The 27,862-nt window shown below is 40.9% G+C and overlaps 1 protein-coding gene across 1 annotated transcript; it reads left to right on the top strand.

Annotated features, from left to right (window-relative positions):
- The first annotated feature begins 37 nt into the window (after positions 1 to 37).
- On the top strand, positions 38 to 27,754 carry bin3 (bridging integrator 3). Its single transcript, XM_034542455.1, has 9 exons — positions 38 to 331; positions 5,966 to 6,014; positions 7,112 to 7,152; positions 11,842 to 11,903; positions 13,489 to 13,625; positions 17,866 to 17,906; positions 22,609 to 22,750; positions 23,798 to 23,932; positions 26,304 to 27,754. Exons 1-9 carry the CDS (start codon positions 324 to 326, stop codon positions 26,448 to 26,450), a joined length of 762 nt encoding a protein of 253 aa, XP_034398346.1. The 5' UTR covers positions 38 to 323; the 3' UTR covers positions 26,451 to 27,754.
- The last annotated feature ends 108 nt before the right edge of the window (positions 27,755 to 27,862 follow it).

Below are 27,862 nucleotides of genomic sequence, written 5' to 3'. Positions count from 1 at the left end.
ACACGAACACACGCACGCCGACGCGTATACACAAACACACACGCGCGCACACACACGCACACACACGCACACACACTTCAGCATTTTAAACACACATATTACAATAGCATGTGAACAATAGCCGTCTTGTATTATTTTATGAACGCATCATAACGTGTGTTAGTTTTATTTCCGCTTTCTGACAAAAACGTCCTTAGAGGAAACACAAGCGGCTAATCTCCGGACTTCCTGTTTAAAGCTCCACTGTTGACTGGTGAAAGGGGATGAGGTCCCTGGAAGATAATACAACTACCCAATGAAACCGGAATAGAAGTTCCGTCAAAATGAGTTGGTACGTATTATCTACAAAATTAAAACGGTGTATTAGATTGAAAGTGCGACTTATCGTCTATTCATAAATAACAAGGACAGATGGCTTGTCAACGGGCTCCGGCTATTTCCTGGTAGCGCTAACGTTACACATCAATAACGTTACAGGAGTTAGCTAGCTTGATGTAAACTCACGGATATAACCTTTCAGAGTGACAGTGAAACGGCTCACCGATGGTCAACAGAGTCGGTCACGTGAAACGGTTGCCAACAAAGTGGTAACGTAAGTTGTCGCAAAGAGTCAACTTTGACCGAAGGGGGTTTAATAACGTAACGTTGTGTAGCTTGTACAAGTTAGGGCTAGTTTAGAAACATTAGGTTAACTTAACTCGCAAGCGAACATACACGGATAGAGTAACACTCCTATATCGAGTGATAGCTTGTTTGTTTATACATACTGTTTGAATAAACATAGGTTGAGGCTTTAGCATCAATTGGAAACTAAATGTCGCGAGCTAGCATTGCTTGTGAGGTCAACAGGGTCACCGTTGAAGGGATTGCATCCTTCGTTGACTGTAGTCAACATGCAACAATGACAAACACAACCATTGAGTTTCTTTCTTAGTTTGTTTACTCTTGTAAAGACATAATATCGGCTGATGATCTACAAGTCTGAAGTTATCTACTGGAAGCAATTCCTTATGTGATTGTGAGAATTAATATATGTTGTGTGTCAAAGTAATCAATTTTGAGATGTCACCTTTGTGTTGCGGTTGAAAAAAAATTCAGATTAATCAATTGGTAAAATAACCCTAATCAGCAAGGTATAGGAAAGTGATTACAATTTCATTTTTATAGTATTATATAAACAAATGTATACTTTTAGAGTCACTTTTGAACTTTAGTCCTTGTTTTGCTATAGCGCCACAGATGATTGTGGGATTACGTTCAATAAATGAAGAGAGGTGGTGTGAACAGTTGGTTTTATGACAGTCTGAATGGATTATCTGCACAGATATGAACTGTTTTTGAAAGTCTTGTCATCAGAGCGCTTCCGTCCAGCTGGTGATGTCCCTGAAAAAGTAAACAACAGCAAACAAGGCTGTGCTATCACTTTCAGCCAAATGGCAACAAGGAAAAGCATTCTTCTACATCAGAATATGTAATGTGCATTTCCAATTCCTCACTCTTGACTCAAATAAGTTTAAGTATAAGATACGTGTTTTCAATAATATCTCTGTATGATACACAATTATCAAATGGCCTTACAGGTCCTCATCAGCACTAGTTCTTGACCCAACCCAAGGTCTCTGGAGATGAGGAAAAAAATCTCCCGAAAACTTTTGCTTCTGAAGAAAAGTTCACTCAAGGGTGTCTACGTTCATTTATAACGTAAATCTTGTTTACATTTTGTTCACAGGAAAATATAGAGTGGTTAACAATATACAGTATGTATTTTATAACAGTATTATTTTCTTTTGTAAGCCTTTGTTTGGTTTAAATTGATCAGACCTCGCAACATTGACAAACATTTGGTCAGTCAGAACATATTGGTTGTTTGTTTGACAAAAACTTGAGACAAAAACAGTTTCTTCAGTAATAACACATTTTACCCATCGTCCTTACAGTTTATGCTTTTGGACTATGAAGGCAATGAAGCTGCACTGTTTCTCTTCTACAGTTTCAAGAAAGTTTGGAACCCAATAATGGTTGAATTCTGTCTCGTTATTTTGACAACATGTTTTCAATTTCATTGCATCGCTCAGGATTTAGCTATCTGTAATGTATCATAATGTCAGTATCGGATGCTTTGTCATACATGCTCTCGGTTGTGTGTTGCTGTTTATGAGATTAATAAGAGGTCTGAATAGTTTCAGAGCTTGTTTTCCACAATTCATGACTGCAGTTCAAGATGAGATGCGGAGAACCAAACACATATTAGGCCACCAAGAAACTCTTTCAGGACAACTGTTATGTGAATGTACACTAACTCCCTTTATAATATGTTACATATTCTTAGTGTCATTTTCATGTAAGACAGTAATCAAGGAAGCAAGATGGCGTCACACATTTCAGTCAGACAGTTAATAGCTGGCAAGTGACGCTTCTATCAGCACGCACTGCCAAACACAAGGTCAAAAGTGGGGTGCTCGACCAGTGAAAAGAGTCCTTTATAGGCTCTGCTGACTGATGCATTCCACTAGGGCCTGCACACTTGCCTTATGACGTGAGAGGTTTGACTTTGGGGTCATCATCAGAACAATTCCACTTCCCAACATCTTCAACTAGCCCTCTGTCCTCCATGGAATATCCAAGGTTGAATGATGCAATATCCCTCTCATGGCGTACACATTTGCAGTTTTAGTGAAAAGCCATTGGTTCTTCCAGTCGATGCATAATGTGTCCCGGATAGAGAATACTGTTGTGTCTTTGTTCTTGCCTACGTGCTTGCTTGATGGCAGTGATGTGTAGCCTATTACAGCAAAGATCAGATAGCTCTGTAAATGCAAGTTGGCCATCTTGATGATGACGGCAAGTATGTAACAGAGCTTTTTTTTTTACTGCATCTCGGCCTGAAAATGGACAATGACCAAATATGACCAATAACCTCTCGTCACTGAGATGCTCCACCATCCTAGTTCCTAAAACGATCCTATTTATGTATCCCTTGAGATATTGGTTCATATGTACTTGTATAAGTAAACGTTAATTGATTATGTGAATCTTTGGATTCTGTATATGTACAAATAATTATTACTTTTGATAATTTGTTATCAAATTGTCAGTATTTAGCACTAAATATTAAAACAAAATGCAATCAGTTGAAATGCCCACGCCTGCTATCACTAGGCTTCGATTTCTTTCAGAAAAATTTGGACTTCAGTTGGTGTAACACATACGCTTTCTGTCTTCAGCTGTCTTGCGGTCAGGCCTCTGCCATTTCAGACGCTAGTTCTGGGTTCACAGGACCAAACTTACCAGTGTTTCTAAATGTGACAGCCCTTACAGAAAGATGGCTGTGTGAAGAAACATTAGAAATTATTCTCACAGTGACTACCATCCACCCTCATTTTCTCCCTCTGGTTGGTTGCCTGCTACATTTTCCCTCTCCCTCCCAAAGCACATTTCACTCTTGTGTTTGCCAGTTCTCATGAGCGGTTGAAGAGAGTGACCACTTTCCTTTGGCTCTTTGTAGAAGTGGATACACTCTGAATCTGTAACATTAAGGACTCTCCAGTTTTTTTTCCACCCAAATATAGCAAATGCATGCTTTGGTATGCTAAAAGGAAAATCCATTCTAATACAGTTACACTTGGACACTTGATGTCATCGAGAAATGAATCCCGTCATGGTCAGCGCTGCCAAAACATGGAAAAGAGAACATTAAAAGCTAACATTTAAATATGTTTCATGGCGCATTGATGGCTGTTTTGAACACTGTTATGTTTATACTTAACTCTTCCATCGTCTTTTTTGCTTTTGCTGTGGATGTCATGATTTTCTCCCAGACACACCCACCACATGAAAAAAATAAACTAATGCAAAATTGCAGTCTCATTGAGATCAACATCTTTTTTACAAAATAGACCTGAGACAAATTATAACATCATAAGACAATTCAGTCATAGAAAGCAATCATCACACACAGAGACACACTAATTAAAACAATCACAAATATTATCAGTAAGAAAACCTTTAATGTCCCTCAGATGAATTTAATGAATAAGTGGTTTGCAGTTTGTTCCAGTAGCAAGATGCGTACAATACCTATTAATATAAAACCTATTGATATGTGAGTCGCTTGTGTAACCGTGTGCAGTTGTAGTGTCTGGCTAAATAAACACTGGAAAATGATCGGTTAAGGTATCATAAATCATGAGGGCATATGCCAAACAAAGGAATACTGCATTAGTAAGAGGAACAGTTGTGACAAAAAGTAGGTGCTTACATGTAAGTACAACACTGGCTACAAGGTTCATGGAATATACATATCTCAATAAACTAGTGTTTAGACAAGCACCTTTTTGTGACTGGTTGATGCGTGTCTGACCAGGCTGAATTTCTTCTAAAGTGGGGGGTTTTCAGATTAAAATCTCAAATTGAAAGCGGATCTTGCGAGAGAGTAGTAGTCTCTGTGATGCTGGTTCTCCTAATTGTAGCTTTGAGAGAGCACTGATCTTTAGTTCACGTTCAGTTAATTACATTAATTATGCTGCTGTTGTAATTTGGAAAAGAAATTCCTACAATTTCAAAGACGGTTCTGCACGTGCGTGCTGTATTTATTGAGACGTTATAGTGTACTGATCAGGTAATCGAAAGGTGAGTCACATAAGATGGCCGTGAGTAATTTCTGTGGTTATTTTCCATGTTGGCTCACCCAAATGATGACACAGTGGGTGAAACTTCTTTCCTGAGCCAAAAGCAACAACATATTTTCAAGCATTAGTAATCGGTAAAGATTCTAATGAATAAAGGATTTGTTCAAAACTCAAGATCAAGATTAGGTCAGGACAATTAGTACTTGATAGAATTTAAGGCACAGCACCAGCACAGAGCTAGCTAATCAAAAGAAATATTGATACCTCAGTCACTTGTGAAACCTGTTCTTTTTTTTACTAGGTTAATCCTGCTGTTATTTGACCATATTGAGTTTTGTGATTGAGCTGTCATCAAAAGGATCTTCCCCACACTTCAGTAGCATTCCCTGGTTGCACAATGAGGCCCTACATCACACCCTCTCTTTTCCATCTCATTAGTCTACACACCTTTCTTTTGACGCAGCTGCTGCCTCACCCTGCCTGTCAGCAGCAACTGTCCATCATGTAGCTTAGATTTCAGGCTATTAGTGCCACATCAATGACAACCTACAGCCCAGCACATTGGCACGGCAGTTTTGATGCTTTTCCAAAGCAGCCTGATGCTCGGCATCAACTTATTAAGGCAATGACAAGGTTTTGAAATGTGGATAAAAGATTGTGTTTTAACTAAGAAGGAACAGGTTTCTTTTTCTTTTACCAAAACTATTGTCAGGGTGTCAGTGTGTTTGTCTTTCAAGAGTGAAGAAAAGTTTGTATTTCATTCTCAAAGTGAGATGCTACTACGGCAGTTACACTGAACCCCCAAGACATGTTTTGTTTTTTGGATTGATTTGTATCAATGGCCTCAAGTTTTATTTATAATTTATTTATATTCATTTATATTTATGAAAGCAAGTCATTGTCCTGGCTGGGCCCGTTGAGTCCCAATATATCAGGTTGTCTAGGCTTACTATGTTTCCTGATATACAATATAGTGTGTGCATCTGTGTTTGATTGCCAGACGGGGTCATGCAGTAAAGCCACACTGAGAAGAGGGACAACCACTTCTGTTTAGTGATATCCGCCTGCAATGGGAACCAGATGTGTTTAGTGTTGACATGTGGCTAATATACATGGCTTTGAGCACACATTGCAAAGCAGCAGGAGTTAACAACTTCAGATTGTTGGTGTCAGGGATCTGAAAGATGCGCTTGTTCACCTTTTGACCTGCACCAGCCTCTTGCCACCCATCATGCAACGGATGACAAGCTGAGCATTCAGTTATTTCACCTTTTTATGTCGTTTTTTTCCAGTTGCTTATGTCTGTCACCTGTCCATTTGCTTTTGTGTGATTTCAGGATTCCCTTCAAGATTGGACAACCAAAGAAGCAGATTGTCTCTAAAACAGTAAGTCATTCTCGAGAATAAAACGACTAAATTTACTCATTAATCAAAAAAGTTTAGTGCATGAAATTTGGTCTATTTAAATTAATAAATAAAAAACTTCCTTTCAGGCATCATTTGTACAAACAAAAACAAAATAAACCATGTTTTTGTGAAGGTTTAACTGTAGTAGTTTCAAAAATTGGTGTATACAACTTGAATAGTAGTATGTATAATGTCATCAGAGTGCCTCGCCCGAAAGTAATGTCTGACCCATGCAAGGGGGCAGAGGTGGTTACCTTGAAGTGACCGTGAGTGGGTGATCTCCTTGCTGGAGAAAACCACTTCCACTGTAATGGGTCTGTGGCCCGGCAGTCGCTGTCAGACTGGGTTTCCAGCTTCCTGTGCCATCCTCGGCAAAAACCAGGGAGTGGGTTAGAGGAAGTCCAGTTAGATGATCTGCTGGTGATAAAGTGTCAACTGCCCTCCTCGTTGTTTTAGCCACTGTTTACATCCAGGAGTCCACAGAACCACAAGACAGGAACCCAAGCTGCCTCTGTAACCTGCTTGGCATGTTTTAGAGACATGATTGGGCAAACTGTCTTAGTCCTTGTTGACCCTGGGAACTTGATGCACGCACTGTTACCTCCATTTCAACCCCTCTTTTGTTATAATTCCTTCACTGTGGTCTGTGCCCCCCAAAAGTTCCCAATCCCAAGAAGGTACGTGGCCGAGGAACTATTGGCATTAGGGAAAGGGGTAAACCATTGAGCCCTGGTTGAGTGCCAACGCAAGTCTTGACAACTCATGTTCATAATTGAATCAGACTACAAACAAGCACTGGTTGTTGCTAGAATGTGTTACATCTCACACTATGTTGTCACCTCTAAATTAGTTATCAGTCTAATTTACCTACACTTCTTTATTCACTTCAGATGATGTGAAAATGTATGCAGGAATTCTGTCCCCGAGTTTGCTTTTGACTTTATTCTTGGGACATATAGTTTCTTAGACACTGTATGATGTATTTATACAATTATCGTTCTCTCATACCATGGGATAATCCAATTGAAACACGTTAAATAATGAAATAATATCATTTTTTATTTTTTTTTCTTTAGGTTGAAAGAGACTTCGAGCGAGAATATGACAAGCTCCAAAAGTAAGTCTGCATTTTCAACAAAAGTCTATATCATGGTAGACAATCAAAGAGTTGTCCTATATGTGATATTCTTATGTCTATGGAGGGTTTGTGATATAGGATTATAATTAACTCAAAACGTACTTTGTGTGCTGTGTGCTAGAGTTCCAATTCAGTCCATGTGTGTAAAATGGTGAAAGATCATTCCTCCTACACTACTTTATATCTGTGACCACATTAGATTTTTCTGGAAGTACGGTTCTTAAACCAAGTTATTGGTCTCCTTTGTGGCAACATGAAAAATGTCTGATTTATTTTTAATACAAATGTTACTTAACTGCTTTTATCAACAAGTTCCAAAAATACAATATTTAAGTTATTTATAAATAAAATGAAACAAAAGTATTAGTGTTGTTATTATTATTTATCATTAATTATGTATTAATTATTGTTTATTCCCTAGTCAGATAAATATAAAGTAAGAAATATGTACCAGACACAAGCTGTTGGAAATCTGAAAACATTGGACAATCTTTTCAGAAATGTGTGCACGCATATCCCAAATTAGATAGTTGTATTATACAATTATTTTTATAATTTTACATGCAGTTGTTTACAAAGCACTATGATAAACTCACACTTAAAATGCTCCTCATGGTACACAGTTTCTTGTCCCACACAATTTGCCAATCCCTGCTGTGTTTGGGCACTTCTTCTTTCTCAACATTGAACTGTGAAAGGACCCACATTTGAGCTACAATGGTGTCTGAAAGATAGAGAGCTACCTTTTCATTAGATGTTTCCCTCAACCACTGATGCATTTAGATTAAAGCTAGAGTTAAGGTTATAATGCTATAAAATTACCTGCAAATGCACCATCAGTGTTCAAAAATGTCAAAATAGTATTTCATTAATTTGTAAATGTAGACATTCTTAATGCATTTTACAAGTGACTAGAATGCCTAAACACAAAATGTAATGTATAGATATAAAATGTCAGCCTAATTTGAATTGAGTAACATCATGTCAGTGTTTCTATGAAACAATGGAGAGAGGTTCAGAGCACGTAAGCACCCAAGACCTGAGAGCTCAGTACATCGGGGCCTTCTCTTACTGCGAGGCTGAGGTTAGAGAAACTCCCTGAGGGCCCTGCAGAATGAGTGGGAGCACCATTTGCCTCTCAGGTTTTGTGGAGTAGGAGGACCCATTATCAGGAAGGTGTGGTGCCAATAGACCTTATAGATGAGTCAGCGCAGCAGGCCTGTACAGACTTTTAGGTTCTCCACCCTAGAGATCCATATCAACACACTGTGGTGCATCTGTGGCCTAAATATACTTGGTAGACTTAAACACGGTTCCAGTTTTTGAATTCCATCTGCCTGACAAAAGATTTTAGTTTAATTTGACTTGGGATTTTGTTGGATTAGTGATATTGAATACAAAATAAGTATACTTGCCATGTGTACAGCATGCTTCTCATAGCTTCACTAAAGTCAGATTGATACACGGTTTTTGAGGCCAATTCTGATATCAATATTATACATAAACATCTTTGATAGAAAACTCTTAAATTTGTTATAAATAATTGTAACCAAATATTTAGTGAGCTAGAAAAAATAAACTGTTTAGTACTCTCTTGATAACAAACTATATACCAGCATAATCCTTTAAGGATTTTATCAACTGCCTGAGGTGGGGTCTCATTTATAACCGCTACATATGCACAAAAGTGGACCAGGAAAAGGTGTACGCCACTTCCTACGCAAAAGTTTTGATCTATGACAACAAGCTTGAGGGGAGAATGTACGCACCTGCACAGGAACCCATGCGTATGCATGAGTGGAATCATGTGTACATTGATTCCTCTCACACATTTAATTTCACTTCGTATCAAATATTACTTAAATATACACTTTATCATAAATATTCAAACCAGCAATGTTATTTGTGCCTTTGAGTGAGCCATGACTATTTCTATTTAGGCACCTTTCATTTGTCAAATATAGAGACTAATCAAATTCCTCTCAATATTTCATCAATGCTGTCTGCAACCGGAACGCATTCAGCATTTATGTACAGGTGCGCACATTCTCCCGTCTAGTTTGTTTTTTTAGAGCACAACGTTTGTGTAAAAAAAGTGGCGAGATGATTGTGGCCATGCAGGCCCAGCGTTGGGGTTCTGTTGCAAAGAGCAGCCTCTCCATGAGCACCTTTTGGAAAGAGACTCCGGGCTCACCTGGCACTCATTCAGGATGGCTCTCCTACTGTCAGTGCTGACGGAGTAGGGAAGATGCAACAGCATTGTGCACCACATTTTAAACTGGGAGGTACTATCTGGAACGAGAGTTTCACATGCACAAACGCACACTACAAGAACACGTAATGAGTGTACAGGCATTGGACTCGGTGCATGCTAGTTTGTTTACATAGTGAGATGCTTTCACCCACCATCCTGCAACCCGATCTCCATGATTGGCAGGGTTATACTGTTATTTTCCTCATTCCATATTTCCCTCCTTTCATTACTCTCAAGTGTTAACTGTGTCAGCCAATTTACGAGACTATTTATTTTAGCTTTAGTTTGTTTTGCATGATGCCCTCAGTTGACTCCACTGGCATTCATACTTGCATTCAAAACAAAGTTTAGTTATGTAGTATGATTTCTCAACTGATTATACATGCTGGCATCCTAAAATGGAAATTATTGAACACTGACCATATATCAGCATTTCCAGATGTTAAAGGTGCTTTTACATGGACACGAATAACCAGCTAATGAACGTTATTCACTCTCTTGTTCCCAGTTTGTTTTTGTCAGTCAGCGTAAATCGCACACAGAAACGAGTAACCAGATTACTAGTAACCTATTTAACATGTATGTACAGGTTACCCATGTCCATGTAAACACATTGTAATATAATAGCTGCATAGAAATATTGCCTCTTTTAAATTCTCTTTAGATGTTCTCAACAAAATTGAAACACTGTTATGATCGTCTGATCGTACTCTTCAAGCACATTCATTAAAATGTATACTGGGCAAACTATGTTATGGAACCAGGAGGAAGCCCTCTAATTATTATACTGACTAAATCCTGCTTGAAGTATTGTCATATGGACAATAATTTGAGTATGCATTTGCTGCATTTAGAAATGTGTATATCTAAATATACATTGTGATTGCTGTCGGAGGGCTGATATGGCTTATGAGACCCAGTTCCATCTAATTGGTGAGAGAAATACCAGAAGTTACTGTGGAGATTGTTCTGACAGTGTAAGGGATGGAGTTACATCATTTACTGCAAATGACATTTTTGGAACAACCAGTGCAGAATCCTAAAACATGTCAAGACAGACAAAAGCATGTAGTGGAACAGGTTATGATAGGAAATAATTTTACATTTTCAGTTACCCTTAGACCCTCCATCCTTGCAGTTTACTAGTCCTTTTGTTAGTACGACAAACAAATGAATAAATTACATTATAGTTACGGATTCAGTCTAAAATCAAAGCTATTACAAATGCATTCTGACATGGCTAATACTATTAAATGTTTCTAATGCTGTAGTTGACAGTTGCCCATAACCCCACATGCTGTTTTGTGACACAAATGTATTCTACTGTATGTGATTCAGAAGATTAATTCATTTATGTCTTTAACTAAGAAGTTAAATGGCTTCAAAACACGTTGGATTATGTTGCACAAGCTGCACAGTATGTTGCCCTTTTTTGGAGTTGAGTTTTTTTAATGAAATGGAGCCGTTTAATTGTGTGTTGTATGAACATATTAAAAGCTTCATTAATAAATGAATAACAACAATACATACCGGTAATACTTTTATGTTGTATTATTCCTTCAAAGCCCGACTCCAACTACTGGGTTCAACAGTTTTAATAGCCGGTGTCGAGGCAACAGAAAACCAATTGCATGTTTAGTTAGAGCACCTGTGCTTTTATTGCAATAACCCACTATTTGTTTATTTCCCAGCTGCTGAACAATTGAAAAAAAACAGCCCAAACTCTGTATTTGGAGACACCGGACTGACATTTGTGGGTTACCAGTGTCCTAAATCTTATGGCCAGTGGCCATAGTGCCCCCACCAGAAATCCTTTGGGATTACATGGCTATTGTCTTCCCTGTTAGTATAAAACCTCAAAGCAAAGATGAAATGAAGCCACCACATTCTTTTTTTCATCAAACAGGAGATATAATATGACAGCAGTCTCAGGGGAGATGCTAAACCCCTCGTTTGCCTTAATTGATGTAATGAATGGCATGTGTTTTCAGCCTCCATATTCTGGTAATTGCCATTTTTAACACCCATCAATGGAATATGAGCAGTGGAATGATTGAAGGCATTAATGCTTTTCACAGGAAATGTAGTTGACAGTAACAAGAAGGATTTCCAGAATTATTAATTAGCTAACGGATGTTATAATGGCATTTTATATGGAATCAATGAAATGTGTAATTCCTTCTTGAACCAGTTTTGTATATATATATATATTATATATATATATATATATATATACACTAATTTCCTTTTCTAGATTTTTGGTTTGGAGGTTTTCTTGTCAACACGTCTTAAATGGATGGGATCAATTTTGAAAAATGCATTTTTTCCCATTGTTGTCAGTGTTGCTGATGCTTTACTGTATTACTAGACCAGAAGCTTGTTGATAATCATTCTCCTTTTTGTCTGTCTTACAGGCTGGAGGATCAGACGAAAAAGCTTCACAAGGACATGAAGAAAAGCACTGAGGCTGATTTAGGTGTGTTCTACCACCAACGTGTGTGTTACCGCCTGGTGTGCCATTGATCTCCACTTGTTCACCAACATACTTGATGTTGCTTGGCAGGTTTTTCAGGGCTAGAAACACTCTTTGGTTGTCTTGGGTTTTTTGGTGGTGCATCAGCTCTCTGAACAACTCGACAAATGAGATGACAAAGTGCGGGTTTTTCCAGGCTATCATACGTGTGTTTTGGATTTATGAGCATAGGGCTCGATTCGTCTACCATCTATGCCCTCATTTATTCAAGCAATTGTCGGTCACAGAAACCATATTTACTCTACTTTTTATTTGTTAGTTTTGGAGTTGTGTACTTTTGGAAGCAGCAATAGACATGGCCTGTGGTAAGTAGTCAGTTGTGGGGGTGGAGGAGCGGGGATGGATGGAGGAGTGAGAGACTTCTTCATTTCCTCTCTTTTGTGCTCTGGAATATGGATGTTGGCATCATCAAAGTGTCGTAGCTGTCAGGCCCTCATTATCGTTAAAGGATTCCATCTGTTGCACAGGTCCTGTCTCCAACAACTGCTACCAAACAAAGAACTGGACCTACTCTGCATGTCAGCACTGCATTCAATACACTACTTTCTATATCAACCGTCATTCATAAAGGCAAGGGTAGTGATTTGCAGAACTCTATTGAACTCATTTCCAATTAGCCAGTGAGAAACGATAATATCTTTTACGGCTTGCTCCGGTTCACAATTTCAATTAGACTAAGTAACAGAACAGGCGAAGAAAGTGGCAGGAATAACTGTGCTTTGCATACGGAGGAATTGTTCCTGTGGTTTCAGTCCCAGGTGATTACAAGAGACTTGAGCTTCACATATTTGCACCTTACTAACACAAATAATTAAATCACTACCCTCAGGTCACCTTTTGCTTTTCATGACCCTATAATAAACATGTCTCTCAGTCATACCAGACAAGGCCAAATCAAGCAATTTGTTACCTGTCAAAAGGAGAAAGATTCAGAAGTGGCACACAATGATAATTGATTGGCTGCAAATTGGTCTTGAGAGAATCCTGAGGGAGTGTGAAAAGAGACCAATGACTGTTCCAGATCTCCATGAAGCCCATTTTCACCACAGCGTCTCCTGTCAGCTTGTATCTCCTCAGTGAAGCTCATTTATTTTGACTGTGAAGCCATAATCTGATATGTGCTCTGTGTCTAAACAACGTGGCATGTGTGCAGATTAACAGTAATTGGTGATGTCAGTATAGAAACATTGCAAAGAATGTTGGTGCTCTGGTGAATATTCAACACGGCAGCTAGCCCCATCAACCCCTCAGATTCTTTACAACGTGGGCAGCACGGTGCCACTTTGCTCTTTTTAGTTATTTCTCATTTTTTAAGCCCCTACCACAAACAAACATTCACAGATAAAACAGTTACCGTAATCCACAAAGGTTGTTTCAGAAAAATGCAAAATATATCTGTGTTGAATTGGAATATGTAGATTTGGTCATCTTCAGTGATCATTTATATAGCCTGCAGTCGACATGATTGTCTTTTCACAAAGTTTTGTTTTTAAACAATACCTTGTGTGTGTGTGTGTGTGTCTGTCAGCCATGTCCAAAGCAGCAGTGAAGATCTCTGCAGACCTGCTGAGTAACCCGCTGTGTGAGCAGGACCAGGCCTTCCTGGATTCCATGACCGCTTTAGATACAGCTATGAGAAGGATGGACTCCTTCAACCAGGAGAAGGTCAGACACACGTCTCTCACTCTTTGAATTTTTGTGTTATCTCACTCTTTTGCTTTCTTTCTCTGCTTTGTTTCCTTGGCACTTGCCATTGGCACAGATACCATTTATAATAGTATCGGGGGAGATGTCTTTCTTCAGACATACAAAGTAGGAAACTAGACAGGTTTTTGTTGAAAATGCATGTTTTCATATTTGTCAATATTGTGCAGCCTGTGGACTAAAAACTATCCGTATGCCTTTCCTTCTGCTTTTTTTGAAAAGCATCTGTGGCATCATCCTCTATAAGCTCGAGCTACTGGTTATCAGCTGTGAAGATTGATGCATTTGTGACTCACTGGTGTCTAAAATAACTCATACAATGGAAAGGCCTTTTTTTCAACAGGAAAATACTGTATGTCCTACCACAAAATCTACAGAAGTAACTCTATGCATGGCTTGCATAGTGAACAAGTCTAATGTATTACTTATTGAAACAAACCTTTGGCTTCAGTTCAACACTTGTTTAAATCAATACATATACAATACATAATGCATACTATAACTGTCAAGATTACAGCAACAAAACAAATTGTGTTCCTTCTTCGTGGAGAAGAACAACTGCAATCGGCTTGAATTGATAATCCTTACAACCCTTTTATATAAACTTCTTAAATCATGTTTTGTTGGTAGAACTAGATGAGAGCCACCCACCAAACTGGTCCATAACTTCCATCACTTGTGTTTTCCCTCTTATTGGACTTTTTTTGTGTGTATTGATATTTTGAGTATTTGCTGATTTGCAGTGTCTTTCCTTTATTCTCTGTTTGCTTTCACTCTTGCATGTTTTTTCCTAAGGGGCAACCGCAGATAGGCAGACTTTTCTTTCCAGGACTTACTATTTCACAGCTGTATTTCATTTTTTGGCTCTCAGACCTCTTCAGATTATTTGCCGGGTGCACTTCAGGTTTTTTGATTAAAATCATTGCCACAGGTAGTTATAAAGTGAATCATAGTGGCACCACAGGTGTGCATCCTCAAGGCACTACACTGTGAAGGGTAGACTTTTAAAGAGGGAAAAAGACAAGAGATCACACTAAGGCGTATACGGACTGACTTCCCATCTGTGTTTTCTTGACTCATTGCCCTGCTGTTCGGTGTTTTGGGCTTTTCACATTTGTTTATTATCCCATGTAGGTGTGTACCAGAATGATTTCATAACTCAACAACAACGATCTAACATGGTGGAGAAAATTAATACATTTTTTTAAAGTGGTTAATTTATTTATTACTGGTAACATTTCAATGTAGTATCTCTGGAAAAGCACATCATTATGATTTGAGTGGTCCAAACTTTTTTTCCCTCCGAACTTTCATGAACTGGACTCAATTTCAATAGGAAATCAAACCTAACCCGTCCCCGAGATATACTCCAGAATGTTTCATTATTCTAACTTATGCCACTTTAATTGAAAATATATTTCAAAATTCATGTTATGAGCTAGTAAGTGGAATACTAGATTTGACTTTAGGCGTAATGTACTTTCTACTTTTATAAAAAGTGACTTGAATGTGACGAAGAAAGAGAAAATGATTATATTGAATATATAATAAGCTAAATGTGTTAAATGGATTATAAGCAGTGCTGTCACTTGTTGTTTCTTTCCTTTCTTCTTCCGCTATAACTTAGCAGTCTTTCAGACCGGCTTTGCTTACAGCTCATCACATTTTACAGGAGCCATTTTGAGTGACTAGACAAAGTAGAATGTGGGCTGGATGGAGCGTGGGGGTTTGTGACCCGGGGTGCGTATGTTCTAGGACTTGGCTTGCTTGAGCACCCAGGAGAGCAATCTTGACAGTTTCACTGTTTTCAGTGGAGAGTAACTTTAACATTTCTTGGGAATTTTATACTATATCAATTTCTTCTTAATTTTCACTGTTTTAGAATTTGGAACTGAAGAAAATGTTTCACCAGTGTTGTCATTGGATGAAGGATATAGAGTACTTTAAATCCTCCTCTTTCTTTCTACATTGTTTGCAGAACAAAGTTTGATGATTGACTCTTTCAACGTCAAAGTCTCCCAGCTTACATTTTCCTCCTGGCTAAAACTGCAACCTTTATATCTGCCATCTCTCCTCAGTAACCTCATCAAGTCTCTGTCATTGCATGTGATTTGTATTTTCACATTTTAAGCCGTCTCTGGTAGCAGAAGGCATAACATGTCTTTATAGAGTATAGTTTTGGCTCCATGGTGTGTAGTTTTCTTGTTTGGCTGGGACGTGTTTGACATTGATTCAGCTTGGCACTTTGATTCCAGCACATTTTTAACTCGTGGAGGACAACAGTCACCGACGTTATTGACGTGGTTGTATGTTTTTTTTTAAACACACTTTAATCCGGAGTGGATTTTGACAGCTAGGTCACACCTGATTTTCTCTGCACTGCTTTCAGTCTTACTAAATAAAAATCCTTGTCTTAACACAATGTTCCATTCTGGGTTCGGGCAGGGCTGTGTGGCTGAAAGTGAGCTGAAGGCTAAATAGTGATTCTGAGCACTTTTTGGTCAGCCTGCTATGTGGAATATCACCCCAGGTTTGCTAGGTGTTTAAAATCCAGCACAGCTCACTGGAACACTACTCGAGCTTCTCCCTTCAAGCCGACTGTTGATTCTGACGGCACCAACAGAAAACCCTATTGCTCCTGCAAAACAGACACAAAAGCATCAACCCTTTGCTCTTCTCCGCGTTGAGACGAGATGTTCTGCCGCAGGGTCCGCAAGTGAGAGAGCCAGCAGATAAAACGTGCAGCGATAATGAAGGCAGCAGTGGCCCAGGTCTGTGTGTTTTATTTCTGGGGCTGAGGAGGGCGCAGAGCCCCGCCGGCACACTGCTGTCGAAGCTGAGCCCCAGTGTAGATGGCGGCAGCGCAGTAGAGGATGCTCCGTTTGGAGGGATATTGATTTCCTCTGCGATCTGTGTGTATTTTTGGGAGGCCTGTGTGCCGGGATGGCCTCTGCCCCGTGACTCACTGATGGAGACTACTGCTTGAGCGCCGGCCTCAGGCTCTGCAGGGCCTCCAAGGAATAGCTCTGCCCCCCCTCACTGTGGGAAGGGGCAGAGGGTAGAGGGCACCAGCATGCTTAAGCAAATCTGCCGCTGTTGTTCTCCCTCCTCGCTGCATGCTCTCACCTTAGAAGCAGCGGTGCAGCTCAAGTCAGGGAGGAGGGGGGGGGGGGGGGTGGTGTGAATATGTAAAACAAAGAAAATGTGAATTCCCATGTACTCCTTTTTTATTGGTTCTCTGTTTTCCCTCAAACCACAATCAACCATTTTGTACTTGGAAATCTGCCTGTGTGAAGCGGTGAGTGTTGCTGTATGTTCTCATAGACGGTCAGGGCATCTTTACAGAGCACAGCTGCGATCTCGCTTCCTTGTTGTTGTGTGATTGAGTGTCCTTCCAATAGCAAGTGAACATATGATTAGTGGAGCTGCTCACTGTTATCATGCAGCTGTCACTTCACATCTCACTGTTTTTAAATTCTCCTTCGTTGTTCTTAGCATTTGCTCTTTACTTTACTCGATTGCCTGATTAACTTAGCATTCTGTCATTCGTGAAGATCTGACAGTCATTTTGAATCTGCAATGTAAATGACGCTGGAAACTTTATTAATTGTGTGCCAACTTCTGTCGATGAGACTTGGTGCCGGGGCTGGAGGCCTCATGATGAGATGTTCATTTACTTCCATTTAACACCCCCTTTCCCCTCCTTCCCTCCCCTGTCAGTTCTGGCAACCAGAAGGAGAATGCAGAAAAAAATATAAACTGTTATTGTTAAAATGTTTGTTTGCAAAGAACTTTCATCTTGTAAGGCAGCCCACCCTCCACAGGATTTGAAATCAGTTGGGTTTTGCTTTCATGTCCGTCCCCTGACAGTTCCATCCTTTTGTATCGCAAGCTCAATGAATATTCAGGGGTTTCTCCTCAGGGCTTGTGTACAATAAAAGAGTCAACGTCATGAAAGTTTCTTTGCAGCCCCCCCCCACCCCCCGCCCTTTTTATTTTCTTGAGTGCTCTGTTTGAAATATACACAATTGTTGATGTGTGTTCAGTGGCATTACTTTGCAGCTAATGAGCAAGCGATGTAGATGCTATTTTGTTCTGACTTAAGTTTTGATGTAACTCAATTTGACAATGCATAACAATTTGTAATGTCTCTATGGAGCTGCTTTTTGCTTATGTTAACCATTGTTCTTTTTTATTACAGGTCAACCAGATCCAGAAGACAGTTATTGACCCTCTGAAAAAGTAAGTGTCCATCTTTATTTCTTGATTTTGTTTTGTTTTGTTTATTCTATATGTTAAGGGTCGGCATTAAATGACTCTTCATTCCAGACCAGGCTCTAATAATAGTTGTTGCCAGCAAGTTTAGCATTTGTTTAGAGCAGGGTGATTGAGTTTTTCACACTGCGCCATAGAGTGAATGCATTATAAAATCACAGAAAAGTATTCGGAAGTTGTAATGGTTCAGTTTGTGTAGCTTAAAGTTCCTGATGTGGTAAATCCAGACACACTGGGGAGAAGTCCAGTGCCTTGTAACATTTTTATTATTGACGCAGCTCTTTACACTGGTAGCACTGGACAACAGGAAGGCCTGAAGTGTAGTACAGATTGTAAAAATTAAGTAGGGAGTGAGTGGTGCTGCTGTGATGGTAGTGCGTCTGGAAGAAGGTTTATTTGGTTCTCATTCCTAATATTCGCCCCCTTTTGAAAAGGCGGTGAATGCTATTCCATTCCTTAAGCTTCACTTTTTCAAACACACACACACACACACACACACACACACACACCCCTACACACTGTACACGCACATGCAAAGCAGAGGTACTGAAGGGAGTGGTTGGACTCTCCCACCCTTCTTCCGGAGCGCTTGTTAAGGTTTTGCTTCCTCCTCTTGGCTCCTCCCAGGAGATGGATTATACATATGCTGGTTTTGAGAGCATGTGCATATATTTCTATTGCAGGTTTATGTTGAACCTAAGAAGTAAGAAGCTTGTTAGTTATTTTTCTTTTCTTTTTTATAACGTGTGTGTGTGTGTGTGTGTGTGTGTGGTGTGTGTGTGTGTGTGTGTGTGTGTGTGTGTGTGGTGTGTGTGTGTGTGTGTGTGTGTGTGTGTGTGTGTGTGTGTGTGTGTGTGTGTGTTGTGTGTGTGTGTGTGTTGTGTGTGTGTGTGTGTGTGTGTGTGTGTGTGTGTGTGTGTGTGTGTGTGTGTGTGTGTGTGTGTGTGTGTGTGTGTGTGTGTGTGTGTGTGTGTGTGTGTGTGTGTGTCGTCTTCCTTGTGTGCTCTGGTGGCGGAGCAATGACAGGATGGAATGGTTCTAATTTCCTCTTCCTGGTGGGCGGAAGGCGGACGTGTGGGCAGGCTCAGAATATGGCAAAGGGCCGAGCTTCCTGGGCCCAGAGCCGCGGATTGGTTGAGGAGGGGAACTGTCTCAGGACAGTGCACACTCTCACTTAAAAACACCAACCCAGATTTTGGAGGGGGTGTTGTCTCACAAATATGGTATTTTAGACCATAAAGATAGGAATTTACATGATTCTGAAATGGAGCAAAGGAAGTAAGTTCATAAATGTGTTTTGAAGTCAAGCTAAACTGGCCTCGATATTCACTTTTTACCCTCTTTAAAAACACTGCTCTATTAATTAATAGTTTTATTACTAAGTGTCTTCTATAGAAAACAGACACAAAAGCGACTATACTTTAAAGCTTCCATTAAGATTCCATTAGTCCATCACTAATGAATATGTTTCATTGTTTACTTGGTCTCAAAATACTCTATTGGTGATTTTGTGTAATCATGAAGAGAATTAGAGAAGAGTTGAATAGGAGAACCTTAATGTTAATGGAAGACCTTGGGGGGGGGGGGGGGGGGGGGGGGGGGGGGGGGGGGGGGGGGGGGGGTGGGGGGGGGGGGGGGATAGAGAGAGATGTGCTTGTGTCCATGTGTTAGTTATTGTTGCCATTTAAAATGTTCGCATTCTTAGTATTTGGTGTGGTAAAATGTAGAGTGAACAAATGAAAAGAGGCCCCCGTATCTCCCCCTGTGCCTCTTCCTCTCTCTGAGTTTTGTCCACTCAGCGGGGTTACTTAATGACATCACTGTTTATCTGGGGGGAGGGGAGTGCGTGGGCATTGAGGCATTTGTGTTATCTAGGCCTCCTAACCTAGCCCTTTCTGCTCCGTTGCTCTTTTGGGTGAGACAGAAGTCAGGCCTGTTTGGAGACCTCTGCCCTGGGTCGCGCTAGGACTAGACAAGCCACATGATTCACCCCTTTCAATCAGAGGAAGACTCAGCCCCTAGTGCAGGTTGTGAGGGCTGGAGCCGACAGGACTAAATTGTCCTTTGCTGTAGGGCAGATATTTTTTGGGGGTGCAGTGATTGAATTGTATTTAACTTTGTTGTTTAATTATTGTAATCAAATTTAACAAAATTACCTAGGATGTTCGTTTGCCATGAGGTAATATATATCCCCCCCATCTTATCTGGTGTATCATGTTTCCAGGCTGCCTGAGTTTTGATCAACAAACACAAGGCAAGTTGCGGCAGATCAAACTCTCCTTCTGAGACAAAGGAGGTTCTGCTGGCATGTACGTCACACACGCACAAGTTCCCATGGCATGTTGCTCTTAAACCATTTATACAAGGTGGTAGTTATTTTACATTCACCGCAAGCATATCTTAACAAATCTGGCCACATGATGTAACCTTTTCAGACATTCTGAGATTGTGACCCTTTGGAACAATTCCCTTTTCCATATTTTTGTGGTTTGTTTGTGTTTTTTGCAGTAGTGACTGAGGTTTGTGATGATGGTCAAAAGGGACAGACAGCCTCCTAGACCGAGGGTGTCTAGACCAGACTTGGGCTTGGCCAGTGGGTCAGACTGGCCTGTCTGTGGATTGGTAGCCACTCGTAAACAAAACTCTCTGGTCCAGATGCTATTTCCATCCAGCTTGTTTACCACACCCTGACCTGTCACACGTACAGTGTTGAGCCCTTGATCATCGCACATCCCTCAATCAGTGTAAGACCTCATCTAGACAAGGCTGACCGCAGCTGCAGACCTAGCCGGCTGACCGGTAGTTGTCCAGCTACGATCAGGACATCGAGGGAAATGTCCAGTAGCTGTCACCAATATACAGCCACCTTCAACCAGGGCCACTGCTGCATATTCTTGTGTGGGAGCGTTTGACACAGCTGAGTCACTATAACGTCGGGACACGGAGAGCCCTGAATGTAAGTGGGACATCAGCAACGAGAGGACAGGAATGGGTTAACAAGCAATTGGCTTTGTGTCTAGCTCTTCCTCCTCCTTCAGCGCCATGAGAGCAGGGGCCCTTAAGTCTCTGTACTGAAACATAGTAGTTGCTGGCAGTGGTGTCCCACTTTAGAGCACAAACAGCACGCCATCATGATGTGTCATGAGGAAATTGCTCCGTGCCTGTCAGGTGAAGTGTGCTGGTGAGAATGCGATCAGCCTTTGTGTCATCTGAAAGCTGGTTTGCTGCTGCCTTGTCATCAGCCAATAGTGTTGGAGAGCAGTCATGCCTCGAGGGCAGTTACATAATCCCTTGGCACTTCAAACATGTGTACACTGGAGCAGATAGTAGACTAGAGGATCGGCATCCACTTCTGCCATAAACTGGGCCAAAGTGGTATTTTATAAATAGCGGTAGAGCGTGGGTTGCAGGGCTGGGCTGCGCTGAGCTCTGTGATGTCACTCAAAAGCTACAAGACCACTCCTTGCTAAAACTTCCTGGAGGAGACAATCCCTGCTTGTCTGAGCTTCACTTTCTATGTTTCATACCCCCCCACCCTACTCCCGTCCTTGCCCTCTGGCAAGGTGCACATGCAGACGCAGCACAATCAATCCACAAGTTCTCAGTGGCAAGGCAAGGGTTGGCATGGAGAGGAACGTAAATCATGAAGCACACACGTTGTTGCTAATAACGCTATGGGCAGCAGAGGCTCACATAATAAACTATTGTAGTAGTGTGCCTACACAGTTGATAACATGCTTTAAATGACTCATTCAAAAGAGCTGTATCTCACTCTTAATTAAGAGTGTTTTTATTACTGACTCCCATGTAGCAGACACCTGTGGCCTGTTTTTTGAAAACACTGTCACTGGTTTGTGTCTACATGTTAGAAATGTTTGTCTTGTTACGTCTGCTTTGGTCCTAATTTGTTAATGGGGATTTTAATATCGGCCCATGATGCTGTGTTAATTCACATTCACACACACACACATTTGTTGTATGAGGCATTACTAACTAACACATAATGCTGGGAAGAGACATTGATCTTGTTTATATGTTGGCTATCATACAGGTTTGGTATTTGTTTTTTATTTAATATTATTGGTTTGGATATTTACTATATACAGTATTCCTGCTTCCCATTAAAAGCGGCCACAAAACCAGTGCAACAAGTCAGGATGAAGCTCAGACTCCTGTTGCTAAGTTACAGATGAGTGTTTTCCTATTTTTAGTGCTGAAGACTAGGATTCTCGTTGGAAGAATATATTTTCATTTGGAATATGATAATTGTCACAAAATGAATTGTTTCATGCCATTTTGAACTACAGTAATTAGATAATAGATTAGAGGCAGCTTAATGCAGAGCTGTCCTCTGGGGTTTGAGAGTACCTCTACAATAAGATTTTGAGGAGAGGGATTTTATTCATTCATAATGACTTTTAAGATAGGATGCCGTACAGAATGCATTTCTACAAATTTCATAGAGCAAGAAAAGCTGTTTTAATGATTTCAGTAACTTCAATTTCTCCCAAGAAAATTCTGGGATTGTTTTCTTTTTTCCTATTTGAGTACTTTGATGTGAGTGTCTGGGTATTGTTTGCTTGCACACTTGTGTGTGTGTGTGTTTGTTTAGTGCCCTATTGGTTGTGTCAGAGATGTCTAAGGTTGTCTGTGTGCTGGTTTATCGCAGGTACAGTGGCGTCTTCCCCAGCCTCAACATGGCAGTGAAGCGCCGGGAACAGGCACTGCAGGACTACAAGCGGTTGCAATCCAAAGCGGAGAAGTATGAAGAGAAAGAAAAAACCGGGCCTGTTATGGTTAAACTACATCAGGTAATGGGAGTTTATAGCTTGCATTGGTGCAAGTGTTGGTCCACTCCAGTGCTCCCTCTATCTAGGGCAGAGTTCACTTGCTCTTACATGTTGCACATAGTGTGAATAGGGCACAATAAGTGGAAAAAGACACAAATGCTGACTGGATATGAACAAAAATAGTTGAGCACATGCATACTGTACATGTGCGCTCCTTCACCCACGCAAGCTACCAGGCTCTCAAGTAGTGCCTTTTCAAAAAGGCGCTGCTGCACATCTACAGGCACGTAATTGAGAATTGTAGACACACACATACACACCATGAGGCCACTACAGAAGCGCACACATTCACAGATAGTGCTGCAGTGCTGCCTATGCTATTGCCTCTAACACATCCTCACATGGCAAGCCACCCACACACATTGAGAAAAGCACTGTCAGGGGAACAACGCCTTGAAGAGGCCCCTACATCCCTGCCCTTTGAATCCCTGTGCACTTAAAGAAATGATCTTAACAAAACATTTGTATGCCATTTTAACTGGCATGTGTGAAGAAAACTAACTAATGTGAAGAGACACTACCATAATGCAGTAGATCAACAATATGTTAGCGTTTTAATATAGCAACCCCCCTTCCCCTTAATAAAAATGCTCACCCTCTCACACATTCATTGTGCATTCCATAACTATATGCCTACAGTAGACTACCCACTAATACATTCACACACAGATCAGTGGTGCTGGAGTCCACTCACCGCCAAGTCTGCCCACATAACCCACTCCTCCTCACTGTGGTCGTGATTACAGCCTTTTTTTGCGATGCTTCTCCGTGGGAATTAGGCAAAAATCTTTCTGAACAATAAGAAAGACACTTCAGATGGCTCCACTGCTGAAATACTTTAAACAATCTTGTTTCTATTCATAGGCATTTGTTTTTCTCAAAATCTGCAACTCTTTTTGTGGAAGAATGTGTAAATTACAACATGAGCTGACATGGTGAATTGAGGGGATGTTATGTACAATTAGAAGTGATTATTCTTTTGTTTCCTCTCTCCCCTCCACACCCCAGGCCAGAGAGGAGCTCCGACCGGTCAGGGAGGACTTTGAGGCCAAGAACAAGCAGCTGCTGGACGAGATGCCCAAGTTTTACTACAGCCGCATCGACTACTTCCAGCCCAGCTTTGAGGCTCTCATTAGGGCGCAGGTTAGTGATCTTCCCCCCGGAGGTACACAAACAATAAGGCGCTTGTGCGTGCACAGCACACACACTCTCTCCACAGTGTCTGTTACGCCCTCAGAGTGTTGATTAAACAACAGTGGATAAAGTGTCTGATGGAAGGGAGTGTATAATCCTGGCAGTCTGTCTCCCTCCACGCTGTCCTAATGCGATTAACCCCCAGTGACGGCCCACACTGCTGTGTTTAGCCCAGGAAGGCCTCATCTGTCTGGCTCCACTGCAGCCCTGCATGTCATCCTCTAACCTGAAGCTTCTCTTAAAGCAGCTGGGCGTCTCAAGTTAGCGCCACCGTGTCCCCCTCCCCCACCCCAGACCTGCCTGGCCATATCATTTCCTCTTTAGGGACAGTCACTGGCACAATCCTAATCAGTTAACTAGATTATCGTAGACCTAATGCCAATTATGTAGTTCTATGTTGGACTTTGAACTTTAAAATTAGCAAACTGAACAATCAGTCATGACCCACATTAAATATTTCTACAAATCTTCGCTCTGGTCTTTTTTCTTTTTAAGGTCCAATATATTTTTGACCTGGCTTTGCATTGTGCAAGTTTATTATTAATCACACTTCTTTTTTTATTCAGTCAGCATTATCTTTATTCATGTAGCGAAAGCACATGAATGAGCATTTACATATGTATACACACACACACACACATGCGCACGCAAACACAGCCACACGTGGGTGGCCAGTGGACCTCATCCCCAGCCTGCATGTACTTGGTTTCATCCTCCACTCCCTTCCCTCCCAGCCGCTGTTGCTGCTCAGCTCCCAGCGGCAGCAGGAAAAGGCACAAGGCTGCCTTTGTTGTGAGCCTTTAGCTTCACTATCACAAGTACTGTCCTGAAACTGTCAGTGGGACACTTGGCTTGACCTGTCCACCTGGACAGATGTTGATGAATTGAGACATTGTCTTGATTTCCCCCCCCCAGTTTTGCATTCTTTGCTGCATGTGTTCTTTAAAAAAAAAAAGAAAAAACTTTTGAAAGATTGCTTTCTTTTCCCTGAGGATTTTCTGTGTTTCCTGAAACAGTGGTCACACAATGTTTTAGGACTCACTGGATATAATGCAACATACATTATTCATTACTGTTCTAGGCTAAGAGGTTAAAATGTAACCTTTCTGTATACATATTAAGCAGCTGAGACTGGTATGTTAAAATATCCAGACACAAGTCATTTAATTTCAAACTATGCTTTACCCAAAGACTCCTTTTTGTACCGTAGGTGGTCATAGGCTGTGTTTACTCCTCCTGGTGACTGGGCTAATTGTAATAAGAGTGTCTGTGCTACAGAGGGCACTCAAACAGTGAACTGGTGTACATTATCATCACTGGTCAAATGGACATTTCCGATGGCTCTTTCAACAAGCCGTTCTGCATATCCGCTTTACACCCCGCAAACAGCAGTAACCCCAATACTTAAGGCCCACTCGTGTGGTTTAGGTGGCAAATGTTGGTATAAACATTTAAAGGTCTTTCAGACGGAGCACTCAAAAAGGCTTGTACAAGGTAGCTCAGAAACTTAACTCTTTTTCCTTTGGGTCTGACATTGTGAAATCTGTCCGTGACAGAGTAAGGCAAATGTTATTTCTGTTTACGATGCAGGACTCCTGGTTATTTCCAGTTTGACGTAGCCCTTATTCTGTTGTGAATAAGCGAATCAGTAAGCATTTCTCCTACTTGTTCTTTGGTTGGTCTGTTGTTCCGGCCTACAATAGGACACACGTGCAGTTTTAGAGAAGCCCAATGATGCCCTCTTAAGAGCATGGTATCATATGCGTTGCTACATGAATAAATATTGAGGTGTGTGTGGTGTGTGTGTGTGGGGGGGGGGGGGGGGGGGGGTTGGTTCCAAGGGGTTGTATTTCCCAGTACTTTCATTCTCTGCCTACTCTTCTGGAGTCTTGTAATGTGATTAAAGTCTATTAATCATCAAAGCAACTCTCTAGGGAGCCCTGACTCATGAACTAAGGGGAAGAAGCAGGGGTGGGAAGTGTCAAGAAAGCTTTCAGTGAAACACTCTCTATCTCTTGTTCAGATTGGGAGAGAAAAGCAGGGTCACTACCCACTGAAGTGCTGGGGTTTTTGGGGGCTTTGTCGGAGTTGTTTGATATCTGTGGGCTTCCTCTTCTCCTTTCAAATCACTTCTCATTAGCAGAGGTGAAGAGGTATGAGACCAGCAGCTTCAGACTAGTGAGTAAGAGCATGGTTAGATTGTGCGCGCAAAGTCTGGGTGAATTTGTTGGAGTTTTCCTGAGAGCAGGCATCTAAGAAAGGTCTGTAGACCCTCTCGAGTTTCTTTCAGACGGACTTTTTTTTTTCTTCTGCTCCCCAGGTTGTCTATTTCACCGAAATGTACAACATCTTCAGCGAGTTAACAGACCAGATCGACCAGGCAGGACTGACTGATGAGCAGAGGGAGAGGGAGACCGAGGCCAAGCTCAGCGAGTTGCGTGCTCTGTCCATTGTCGCAGACGACTGAGGGAGGAAAGCCGAAAACCGGGATGGGTTCCTTTCATGCCTCTCTGAATGGATTGCAGTCTTTTCAGGCGCCTTCGTGCAGTTCAAACGGACAGCAATGGCCTTAACCTGATTATCAGTATTGTTTCCTTGCGCCCTCATCACCCCTCCATTCCTCTTGCACTACACTCCCATGTTCCATTCTTTCTTCTCTGGAACTCAAAGCAGCTGAATTAACTAAGCCATCAGCCAAGTGCAGCATTATAAGCCAATATGTTGTTTTTTTGTAAGGGAATCAAAACAGTTTTCGTCAGAACTAATTAGCAAGGTTTACACTTTGTGGTTTCAGAGATGTCTATAAGCATTTGTTTCTAAAGCAGGAAATGAGCATGAATGTTTTTATTAGTCACATCTGCAATGTTACTAACAATCTGTGAAACAGTTTTTATCACCCAAGTTTGAAGGACAAACACTACAGACTGTTGTGTAATATACTGCAGATTACCAGCAAGAACATGCAAGCCTGTGTTTTGGCCTTTGCTGGTTACCTCTAAGTTTATCTTTGTGCCATGTTGTGTGAGGGCTTTTTATTGTGGTTTACGGGGGTATTGGTAACATCACCTGTGCATTAAGTGCCTACATTGTCCCAGCTGTGGATGTAACATGAAAGCTCTCTCAGTAAAGGGAGACTGCCCGTGCAGCGGTGTTGAAAGGTCGACCAGACTGCTGAGAGAACAAGTTACTGTTGAGGTCTAATCAAAACAAAGGCTGGTGCTCCCTCTAGTGGAAGTACTAATCATGACAGTTTCCTTTTATTCACACCATCCATCCCTTTGTTGTATTGGTTTCAGTTTGTCTGTTAGCATCAAGCCTCACACATTGTTGACCCTCTAAGAAAGTCCATTCTCAACCAGGGTTAGAAGCCAACTTGTGTTTTTAGCTTTCCATGATTTTGGACCCAAATTATACTGTCACTCTTTCATCCGTTAGTGCCTGTATGATCAACACGTACTAGATGGTAATGCACACACACCAAATTGTTCCAACAGGTTTGTGGATTTTAAAAAAAGTGATGTAATATCCAGAAGTTGACTATTTATTCTCCCACATTGAAATGATAAAAAATTCTTAGGTGATCGTCTTTGAGTTCTGTTATCTACGTATATTAATGAAGGTTTTTCTAAATAATGAAGTTTAAGTGGTAGATTTGTCTTTTGACAGGAGTGGGTTTTAATCGTTTAAAAAAAAAATCTGTGAATAACTCCTTCAGCCATCATTGTAATGTGTATATCGTGAAATAAATGAACGGAGAATAGCAACCATGTATACAGTTGTATTGATTTGTACTGATTTTAAGTGTTGATATCCACTGCATATTTCTCTCAAATGCAGGAGTTGTTAAATAAATTAAAATCACAAGACTCATCCATTACT

The sequence above is a fragment of the Cyclopterus lumpus genome, chromosome 9, assembly GCF_009769545.1.
Source record: "Cyclopterus lumpus isolate fCycLum1 chromosome 9, fCycLum1.pri, whole genome shotgun sequence".
NCBI lineage: Eukaryota > Metazoa > Chordata > Actinopteri > Perciformes > Cyclopteridae > Cyclopterus > Cyclopterus lumpus.
Note: the sequence above shows the minus strand (reverse complement) of the source record. Positions and strands in the feature narration are given on the sequence as shown.

What these genes read in the sequence shown, in the direction of transcription:
- bin3 (XM_034542455.1), top strand. An exon ending in AGCAGATTGTCTCTAAAACA is followed by an intron (nt 6,015 to 7,111) that starts GTAAGTCATTCT and finishes TTTTTTCTTTAG; the next exon opens with GTTGAAAGAGACTTCGAGCG. An exon ending in ACTCCTTCAACCAGGAGAAG is followed by an intron (nt 13,626 to 17,865) that starts GTCAGACACACG and finishes TTTTTATTACAG; the next exon opens with GTCAACCAGATCCAGAAGAC.